Source organism: Hordeum vulgare, chromosome 5H (assembly GCF_904849725.1).
Source record: "Hordeum vulgare subsp. vulgare chromosome 5H, MorexV3_pseudomolecules_assembly, whole genome shotgun sequence".
Taxonomy (NCBI): domain Eukaryota; kingdom Viridiplantae; phylum Streptophyta; class Magnoliopsida; order Poales; family Poaceae; genus Hordeum; species Hordeum vulgare.
In genome coordinates this window covers 458547033-458558308 of record NC_058522.1, presented here as the reverse complement: position 1 = coordinate 458558308, position 11276 = coordinate 458547033, and the positions used below count along the sequence as shown (strand labels likewise).

At 51.8% G+C, this 11276-nt stretch overlaps 1 protein-coding gene across 1 annotated transcript; it reads left to right on the top strand.

Moving 5' to 3' along the window:
• Window positions 1-4365: 4365 nt before the first annotated feature.
• On the top strand, window positions 4366-7656 carry LOC123398947 (G-type lectin S-receptor-like serine/threonine-protein kinase At5g35370). Its single transcript, XM_045093389.1, has one exon. The coding sequence runs from the start codon at window positions 4571-4573 to the stop codon at window positions 7307-7309; it is 2739 nt and encodes a 912-aa protein (XP_044949324.1). The 5' UTR covers window positions 4366-4570; the 3' UTR covers window positions 7310-7656.
• The last annotated feature ends 3620 nt before the right edge of the window (window positions 7657-11276 follow it).

The following is an 11276-nucleotide window of genomic DNA, read 5'->3' as shown; positions in this document are numbered from 1 at the left end:
CTCATCATCCTCCTCCTCTTCCTCCGGTTCTTCTTTCTCATCCGAAGATGTTTCTTCCTACTCCTCTTCATTGTCATGTGCCGCATCATCACCGGGAGCTCGGAAGGTGTTGGCAAGATCTCCAACGACATCATGCGAAGGTATGTGAGGCATAGCGAAAGATATTTGTCCACCCATGTCACCCGGAGGTGCTCCCATGCCTCCCTTGAGAGACCCAAAACTCATGCCTCCCATGCCTCCCATGAATCCCATGGTAGCACCGAAGCCGCCCCATGCCTTCCATGGTAGCACTGAAGCCATTCTTTGCTGCCCATGATAGCTCTGAAGCCACACATGCCTCCCATACCTCCCATGCCTCTCATGGTAGCTCCCATGCCTCCCATGCCTCGTTTTTGCCCAGGACTTCTTCAAGGGCAAGATTGACGTACTCCTTTTGCTTCTCCTCAAGGCTAGATGCGTCCATGATGAAGAACAAGTACTTCTCCCATTTCAACAATCTAGTTCGCTCCTCCATGGCCAATTTCTTCTCCTCCAGTGACACCTTCCTCTCCTCAGCCGCCACCCTCCTCTCCTCGGCCGCCAACCTCCTCCCCTCGTCTGCCGCATCTTGGGTTCTTGACAGCATCCTCACCTCGTTTGCTTCTTTTCTTGCCTTCAAAATAGGTTCCATAGCATTTTTTAACTCATTATCTCCTTTCATCTCCTTCTTTTCTTTTGGGTATTTCTTGCCTCCATTTGTTCTTTTTGGCTTAGAGTAGGCAACCGAGTTTGGTGTAGGGCTTCTCTTGCCGTCACCACTTTATGCCTCCTCGTCGTCATCATTCAAAATCAATAGTCCCCTTCCATTTGTTGCTCTCCTCATCGGCACCTTCACGGGGCTTCCATTTCTCATCATCCTCCAACACATCATAGCAACGGGGCAAGGTAAATGGTCTCCCTTTCTTGATCTTCCCTTTCTTGTTCTTCTTATCCTCTCCTTGGAATTAGTTTTGTGCAAAAGTGAGCTACAAATAAAAAAACAAGTTAGCACTTGAAACACCAAAGAAGGAGCGTGAACATGGAAGAATCATGAAAGAAATGGCATTACCCTATCTCGCTCATTAGTGCCACTTCGGTTGATTGTGTCAACTGACTTAAGTGTGACCGCCCACCTTTGACAATCTTTGTTGATTGTCGACTACCGGGAGCGTGTTGGAATTATGCCCTAGAGGAAATAATATATATAGTTATTATTATAATTCCTGTATCAAGATAATCGTTTATTATCCATGCTATAATTGTATTGAATAAAGACTTATATACATGTGTGGATACATAGACAAAACACTGTCCCTAGCAAGCCTCTAGTTGGCTAGCCAGTTGATCAAAGATAGTCAGGGTCTTCTGATTATGAACAAGGTGCTGTTGCTTGATAACTGGATCACGCCATTAGGAGAATCACGTGATGGACTAGACCCAAACTAATAGACGTAGCATGTTGATTGTGTCATTTTGTTGCTACTGTTTTCTGCGTGTCAAGTATTTGTTCCTATGACCATGAGATCATATAACTCACTGACACCGGAGGAATGCTTTGTGTGTATCAAACGTCGCAACGTAACTGAGTGACTATAAAGATGCTCTATAGGTATCTGTGAAGGTGTTCGTTGAGTTAGTATGGATCGAGACTGGGATTTGTCACTCCGTGTGACGGAGAGGTATCTCGGGGCCCACTCGGTAATACAACATCACACACAAGCCTTGCAAGCAATGTGACTTAGTGTAAGTTGCGGGATCTTGTATTACAAAACGAGTAAAGAGACTTGCCGGTAAACGAGATTGAAATAGGTATGCGGATGCTGACGATCGAATCTCGGGCAAGTAACATACCGAAGAACAAAGGAAATGACATACGAGATTATATGAATCCTTGACACTAAGGTTCAAACGATAAGATCTTCGTAGAATATGTAGGATCCAATATGGGCATCCAGGTCCCGCTATTGGATATTGACCGAGGAGTCTCTCGGGTCATGTCTACATAGTTCTCGAACCCGCAGGGTCTGCACACTTAAGGTTCGACGTTGTTTTATGCGTATTTTAGTTATATGGTTGGTTACCGAATGTTGTTCGGAGTCCCGGATGAGATCATGGACGTCACGAGGGTTTCCGGAATGGTCCGGAAACGAAGATTGATATATAGGATGACCTCATTTGATTACCGGAAGGTTTTCGGAGTTACCGGGAATGTACCGGGAATGACGATGGGTTCCGGGTGTTCACCGGGGGGGGGGGGCAACCCACCCCGGGGAAGCCCATAGGCCTTGGGGGTGGCGCACCAGCCCTTAGTGGGCTGGTGGGACAGCCCAAGAAGGCCGTATGCGCCATAGGAAGAAAATCAAAGGGAAAGGAAAGGAAAAAAAAGAGGAGGTGGGAAAAGGGGAAAGGACTCCTCCTTCCAAACCTAGTTGGACTCGGTTTGGAAGGGGAGGGTTGCCCCCCTTGGCTTGGCCGAACCCCTTGGGGGTCCTTGGACCCCAAGGCAAGGCTCCCCCTCTTCCCCCTATATATACGAAGGTTTTAGGGCTGATTTAAGACAACTTTGCCACGGCAGCCCGACCACATATCTCCACGGTTTTACCTCTAGATCGCGTTTCTGCGGAGCTCGGGCGGAGCCGTGCTGAGATAAGATCAACACCAACCTCCGGAGCGCCGTCACGCTACCGGAGAACTCATCTACCTCTCCGTCTCTCTTGCTGGATCAAGAAGGCCGAGATCATCGTCGAGCTGTACGTGTGCTGAACGCGAAGGTGCCGTCCGTTCGGCACTAGATCGTGGGACGGTTCGCGGGGCGGATCGAGGGACGTGAGGACGTTTCACTACATCAACCGCGTTCACTAACGCTTCTGTTGTGCGATCTACAAGGGTATGTAGATCGAATATCCACTCTCGTAGATGGACCTCACCATGATAGGTCTTCGTGCGCGTAGGAAATTTTTTGTTTCCCATGCGACGTTCCCCAACAGAGCGTACAGATCTATCCGTGCGGTCAATTTCACTTTTGTTGTGTAAATCAAAGTACTCCTTCATCCAGATTCAATATGCATCTCTACTTTGGTCCCCTCCAACGATGGCATCCCTAAATACTTTCAACCATGTATTGCATAGCAAGATGTCTTCGTCCATGGTGTAGTTGCTGACTCTTCCTTTTGGTGCATCGTCGATACCCTTACAATCCTCGGCCACCTCATACTCATGATCATCTAAATGCACTTCATTGGTTTGAGACCAATGAGAATTGTTGGAGCTAACACCCATAGTTGAAATATATGTCTCATCGTTGAAACTACAAAGTATATACAACAAAATAATTAAGCTATCCATCGTGTAAAAACAACAACGAAAAGAAGTGGACGAAGTCATACCTTGTGAACATTTTATCGAACACGCTGTGCGCATCGGCCGACGGCGCAACAAGCGACCTCGATGGCGCTTCGATCGCTGCCGCAACCGTTGCATGTCCTCGAAGTTTCTTCTTCAACCGCCTAGAGGAGCCGTCCGCCTCTTTGTTCTTCTTCCCGGACACCTTGCCCGCCTTCGCCACCGTCACATTTGGGAGCTTCGAGAGGGGGGCACGTGGCTTCATGGCGGACGCCTGTGTGGGGCCACCCGCCGAGGTTAGCCACGACGCCATGAAAAGGCCGCACGCAAGACCTTTGGTTGAAGGAGCACCGGCGGAGGCGAAGCTCTTCGGGCTAGGGTCGGCAGTAGCGGCAGAGGGGGCGCGTGCGTACGAAGGGATGAGAGGGATGTCATCGCAGCCGTCCATCGAACGAATTCGCTGACGGCAACACGGGACGGGGCGAAGGTGGGGCAGCCGGAAAGGGTGACGGCAATGTAGCGTGGACGCTTGAGTGTGCAGCGCGTGGGAGCGGACGCACGAAATAAACCACGTGCGATGCTGTTTTGCCCCGCGCGCTGAACTATTTATGTCGCGCGCGCGTTTTTTGCGCCTTCGTTGAAACGCCAGATACGACTACGCGCATGTAAAAGTGCAATTTATCCAACGCGGTGGCGGGCGTGTTGCAGATGCTCTAACGGGTAGAAACCGGTTGTGGTAGAAAATAATCTCTCATACATACAGGGAGAACTACAGAAAAAAAGCATAGCATAGAAATATATCAGGTCGGCCAGAGAGAAGAGAGAGAGATGAGCATCCAGTTCGTTGACTTCGACCATCAAAATCCAAAGCGAGTACTGCACTGGACTGTGATCTGTCAATGCACTTGCATAAATGTTCATGTAAAGAAAGTCAATCGGCAGCAGCGGCCTACCCATGCTCTCTGATTGAGCCGGTTTTGTTTGACGAGTTCCCTCGACCGGTCGTCTTCGCAATCTAGCAGCAAACAAAACAAAAGGCCGCGCCGCAGCCGAACCCGGATTCACGCGCTGCACCGAAAACAGATGCCGGCCGGCTTCGCTTCTTCCTGCGCACACCACCCAGACTCCTGCTCCTCCAAGGCTCCAAGGGTCAACGCCACCGATCGCCAGCTCGTTCCCCCTCCTGCCGTGCCGCGCGTTCCCACTCGTCATGGCTGCTGATGCCGCCGCTCCCTCCCGTACTCTCCCCGCGTGCCTTCTCCTCCTCCTCCTCATCGCAGCGCGCGCGGCGGACGCGGGGCCCCTGGCGGCGGGGCTCGTGTACCCAGGCTTCACCGCCTCTGGCTACGAATACATCGACACCCGCGGCGCCTTCCTCGAGTCCAACAACGGCGCCTTCCGGGCGGCCGTGCACAACCCGGGCCAGCAGCTGGCCAGCTTCTACCTCGCCGTGCTGCACGCGCCGACCGGCACGCCGGTCTGGTCCGCCAACCGCGACGCGCCGACGGCGTCCTCCGGCCGCGTCCAGCTCTCCGCGCGCGGGCTCTCCGTGACGGATGCAGATGGCAAGACGGTGATCTGGTCGACGACGCCGCGGGCGCCCGTAGCGGCGCTCCGCCTGCGGGACGACGGGAACCTGCAGCTGCTGGACGCGCGGAACGCGACGCTGTGGCAGTCGTTCGACGACGCCACCGACGCGCTGCTCCCGGGGCAGCAGCTGCGCGCCGGTGCGTACCTGACCTCGGGGAGGAGCCCCAGTGATTTCGCCCGGGGGGACTACCGGCTCGCCGTGTCCGCGTCGGACGTGGCGTTGATGTGGCAGGGATCAACGTACTGGCGGCTGTCGAACGACCTCCGCTCCTTCAAGGACAGCAACGCCGCCGCGGCGTCCATGTCGTTCAACTCCTCGGGGCTGTTCGTGGTCACCGCCGACGGCGCGCTGGTGTTCCGGGTGGACTTCGCGCCGGCTGATTTCCGCGTGCTTAAGTTGGGGCACGACGGGCGGCTGCGCGTCATGAGCTACGCGCTGGTGAACTCCTCGGCTCCCCTCGGCGGCGGCTTCGTGGCGCCGGCCACCGACTGCGAGCTTCCGCTGCAGTGTCCGTCCCTCGGGCTCTGCGCTGCGGCGGGCAACGGCTCGACCTGCACGTGCCCTCCGCTCTTCGCGGCCTCCGTGAAAGTGTCCGGTGGGTGCACGCCGGGAGACGGCTCCGCCCTCGCGTCGCCGGACTCGTGCCGGACCAACAGCAGCGCCTCCACCGTATCTTACCTCGCCCTCAAGCCGAAGATCGCCTACTCCGCCAGCAGGTACGACGCCCCATCGGCGACAGGCATCAACCGCACCGCCTGCCGCGCCCTCTGCACCGCGAACTGCACATGCCTCGGCTACTTCCACGACAACTCCTCCACGACTTGCTACTTAATCGGAGGAAATCAGCTCGGTTCGCTCCATTGGAGCACTCGGGCTGCACCGGCGTTGGGATACATCAAGACAATCAAGTCGGCGACCATATCTGGAAACAACAAAGGCAGCTCTTCGTCGACGAGCCGCTCTTTGCCGATCATATTGCCGTGCATTGCAGCATTTCTTCTCCTCGTCGTGGTCGCATGGTTCTCATTGTGGTGGAGGAGGAAGAGGAAGAGCGGGAAGAAAAGTAAGGGCAAGAACTCCTCGTCAAAGAATGTGAATTTGGGCCTCCAAAATCCGCGGTCGAGGGACACGAGCTACGACGAGGATCCCGACGACGACGACATCGTCATCCCGGGCATGCCGGCGCGGTTTAGCTACGCGGAGATTGGGTCGATGACCGCAGGCTTCGGAACAAAGGTGGGCTCTGGCGGGTTCGGCTCCGTGTACAAAGGGGAGCTTCCAGGCAGCGAGGGGCTCGTCGCGGTGAAGAGGCTGGAGGCCGTCGGCTTGCAGGCCAAACGGGAGTTCTGCACGGAGATCGCCGTCATCGGCAACATCCGGCACGTGAACCTCGTCCGCCTCCGCGGCTTCTGCGCGGAGGGCTCGCGCCGTCTGCTCGTCTACGAGTACATGAACCGCAGCTCGCTTGACCGATCGCTGTTCGGCGCCACGGGAGCGCCGGTGTTGGAGTGGGGGGAGCGCATGGAGGTGGCGCTCGGCGCGGCGCGCGGGCTCGCGTACTTGCACACAGGGTGCGACCAGAAGATCGTGCACTGCGACGTCAAGCCGGAGAACATCTTGCTGGCGGACGGCGGGCAGGTGAAGGTCTCCGACTTTGGCCTCGCGAAGCTGATGTCGCCGGAGCACTCGGCGATCTTCACCACCATGCGCGGCACACGCGGATACCTCGCGCCCGAGTGGCTCAGTAACGCGCCGATCTCGGACCGCGCGGACGTGTACAGCTTCGGCATGGTGCTGCTCGAGCTGGTGCACGGGAGGAAGAACCGGGGCGAGCAGGAGCAGGCCAACAACACGGGCGCCGCGGTCGCCGGCAGCGGCGACCACTCGGCCTTTCCGTCCCCGTCTGGTCATAGCAGCACGATGACGTCGTCCACGATGAGCGGCGGCACCAGCGGTGGCGACGACGATTACTTCCCGATGGTGGCGCTGGAGCTCCACGAGCAGGGGAGGCACCTGGACCTCGTCGACCGGAGGTTGGAGGGGCGGGTGAGCGGGGCCGAAGTCGAGCGCGCCGTGCGCCTCGCGCTCTGCTGCCTGCACGAGGACCCCGCGCAGCGGCCCAGCATGGCCGCGGTGGTGAGGGTGCTGGAAGGCAGCGTGCCGCCGCCGGAGCCCCGGGGCGACGCGCTCGGCTTCCTGCGGCTCTACGGGAGGGGCTACGGCATGCCGGCCCCGGTCCATGGCATGGATGCCACGTCGATGTCAGCTGGAGACGCGCCAAGCCATGGATGGTCCACGTCGGCTACCGCCGGCTCGCAGCTGGACGGCTCATTACAGGACACGTCGGCGCCAAGGTAGTGCCGGGCGACGTGCGCATGACACGACACGATTCAGCTTCTTTGACGTGGCATCGACGCGAAGCTGCGTCATGGCGCCAACGTATATCACTGGCATGTATGTATTCCTTGGGTCAAGGCCTCAATACGATAACCAGACTTAATTATGCACGCGGCACGGCAGGTAGTTGGTGGGTGTACTAGAAAATATCAGAGTGGTCATCACAGATGATAAACAAGTTGCATTTGGTACGAATCATGATCAGCTGTGCATTTCTAGTAGTACTACCCATATTGTAACACTGGATCCAAACTGATGAAGACAGCAACGCAAGTAGCGTGAAGAAATGAAGGATCCGTTTGGAACCATGGCGAGAAAGGTTAGGGTCTATTGGCCTCTAACCACTTTAGACTTTTGACGCTTGTGAGATGCATATTACTAATTGAAGTTATTTTCATTATGAGTAGTCTTAAACCTCTCGCACTAGCACCTTAGAGTCAAAGAGGATGTCCCGAGTATGGCATTGCGTACGTGTAAATGTAAATTGTCAACGAGGATGTCCTGAGTATTACGATGAGCAAAGCTGGCTGCGAGACTCAAAACATTGTCTCCCATACGTGTAAGTTGTAACACACTTTTTAAAACCATAATCAAAACTTACTCATTCCAAATAATGGTTACTTGGTTTATGAGGAGGGACTCCTCAAACCAATACTAGTCAAAGAAAAATCTAGCCATAGCCAGCTCATGGGCGATATTATCCGCTTCTCTATTACAATGCTCGAATCTAAAATAAAGAAAACATAAGACAAATGAATAAAATCGTCAAAAACTATGGTCGTTACCCCGCAAAAAGAAAAACTATGGTCGCCGCTCCCGCAAACCGTCCTCCCTCCTTCGTAGTGTCAACTACATGATCTCCGCGCCTTGCTGCGTGAACTTTGTTAAAGAATGGATAAATTTGCTAAACATAACTAAATATAATTGAAAGAAAATACATGGTTGAAAATCAATAAAAGAATTGAAGTGTCTTAAAATATGAAAAAACTTTTGAATTACAATAAAATGTCATTCCGAACAAAAATATGAAGGATGACTAACATGCATGTGTGTTGTTGCAGCGTTACATGCATATATACTAATGCAAAAATAATTATAATTTATAAGTCAAATGCATAACTTGCTTATATGTGTTAGAGTAAAACGAGATTGAATGAAACTGAATGGACGATTAGTCATGATCTCTATTGATTCTCAAGTATATATACGTCTGAAACACGTGCGAAGAAGATGTGTGTGTTCGGAGACATCCCTCGAGAACAGGTGCCTGTTGGCAATAGAGAGAGAGATGAGACACGACTGTTCGGGGTTGGACACATTCCTTGGCTAATTAATGTACTAATAATTTCTAACACTGCCCCCTTGTACAACACCGCTCCTTGAATGTTTCATCGTTGAAAGCTTCTTGCATATAGATCTTTCATCTTGAGAAATCTTCGAGATAATCTTGAGAGTCTCCCCAAAAACCCTGTGGGAAAAATATGAGGAGAATAGAGTAGATATGTTGCTAAAACTCCTTCAAACCCAGTGGGAAAAATAAGGAAAAAAGGATGCAACATATGATGATCATTGTCTCTTGATAACTCATATGAGAAAACCTTTGAAGAAGGAGGAAACTCATTGATAAGTTTAGAGAACAATTAATATGTCTTGAGTACTTCCTTTAAAAACCCCGGTAGGGGAAATAGAAAGTATGACATTTGATCTTTGAGAAGATATTGCCTCACTATAAACCATTATGAGAAACTTTGAGAGAAAACTCATAAGGGAAAAGAGTGCAACCGCACATGTCATTGAAAACTCCTTTAAAACTCAGTGGAAAAAATATAAGGAGAAAATGATATGGCATATATAGATACTTGTGTTTATATTATCTCATTAAAAACCTTTTATGAGAAACCGTTAGGAAAAACTCATCAAGGGAAAAAGAGTACAATATATGCAATCTAATTATTGTTAATAGGTTATAGTCTGGGAGATTACTCCCCCTGAGCTTTGCAAATATGGAGGATGTCTCATACCAATGCCATTGACATGAACATGAGATCGTGTATAATCTGTTGGATTATCACAATATTTTGTTTGCAAATTATTTCCTCAAATTCCTATAATCCATGAGGATAAGTAATTTCTGAGCAATGTGATTTATGATATTGCTGTTCATATAACCTGTAGGTATTGAGTAACACAAGTGGAAGTTGTTGGGGAACGTCGCATGGGAAACAAAAATTTTCCTACGCGCACGAAGACCTATCATGGTGATGTCCATCTACGAGAGGGGATGAGAGATCTACGTACCCTTGTAGACCGTACAGCAGAAGCGTTAGTGAACGCGGTTGATGTAGTGGAACGTCCTCACGTCCCTCGATCCGCCCCGGGAACAATCCCGCGATCAGTCCCACGATCTAGTACCGAACGGACGGCACCTCCGCGTTCAGCACACGTACATCTCGACGATGATCTCGGCCTTCTTGATCCAGCAAGAGAGACGGAGAGGTAGAAGAGTTCTCCGGCAGCGTGACGGCGCTCCGGAGGTTGCTGATGATCTCGTCTCAGCAGGGCTCCGCCCGAGCTCCGCAGAAACGCGATCTAGAGGAAAAACCGTGGAGGTATGTGGTCGGGCTGCCGTGGAAAAGTCGTCTCAAATCAGCCCTAAAACCTCCGTATATATAGGTGGGAGGGAGGGGACCTTGCCTTGGGGCTCAAGGAGCCCCAAGGGGGTCGGCCGAGCCAAGGGGGGGAAGGTCCCCCCCCCCCCCCAAACCGAGTTGGACTTGGTTTGGTGGGTGGGAGTCCTTCCTTCCCTTCCCACCTCCTCTTTTTTTCTTTCTCTTTGATTTTTCTTCCAATGCGCATAGGGATCCTTTTGGGCTGTCCCACCAGCCCACTAAGGGCTGGTGCGCCACCCTAAAGGCCTATGGGCTTCCCCGGGGTGGGTTGCCCCCCCGGTGAACTCCCGGAACCCATTTGTCATTCCCGGTACATTCCCGGTAACTCCGAAAACCTTCCGGTAATCAAATGAGGTCATCCTATATATCAATCTTTGTTTCCGGACCATTCCGGAAACCCTCGTGACGTCCGTGATCTCATCTGGGACTCCGAACAACATTCGGTAACCAACCATATAACTCAAATACGCATAAAACAACATCGAACCTTAAGTGTGCAGACCCTGCGGGTTCGAGAACTATGTAGACATGACCCGAGAGACTCCTCGGTCAATATCCAATAGCGGGACCTGGATGCCCATATTGGATCCTACATATTCTACGAAGATCTTATCGTTTGAACCTCAGTGCCAAGGATTCATATAATCCCGTATGTCATTCCCTTTGTCCTTCGGTATGTTACTTGCCCGAGATTTGATCGTCAGTATCCGCATACCTATTTCAATCTCGTTTACCGGCAAGTCTCTTTACTCGTTCCGTAATACAAGATCCCGCAACTTACACTAAGTCACATTGCTTGCAAGGCTTGTGTGTGATGTTGTATTACCGAGTGGGCCCCGAGATACCTCTCCGTGACACGGAGTGACAAATCCCAGTCTTGATCCATACTAACTCAACTAACACCTTCGGAGATACCTGTAGAGCATCTTTATAGTCACCCAGTTACGTTGCGACGTTTGATACACACAAAGTATTCCTCCGGTGTCAGTGAGTTATATGATCTCATGGTCATAGGAACAAATACTTGACACGCAGAAAACAGTAGCAACAAAATGACACGATCAACATGCTACGTCTATTAGTTTGGGTCTAGTCCATCACGTGATTCTCCTAATGACGTGATCTAGTTATCAAGCAACAACACCTTGTTCATAATCAGAAGACACTGACTATCTTTGATCAACTGGCTAGCCAACTAGAGGCTTGCTAGGGACAGTGTTTTGTCTATGTATCCACACATGGAAATGAGTCTTCATTCA

Bases quoted from the DNA above. Each gene is read 5' to 3' on its own strand.
- LOC123398947 (XM_045093389.1), top strand. From the start codon at position 4,571: ATGGCTGCTGATGCCGCCGCTCCCTCCCGTACTCTCCCCGCGTGCCTT.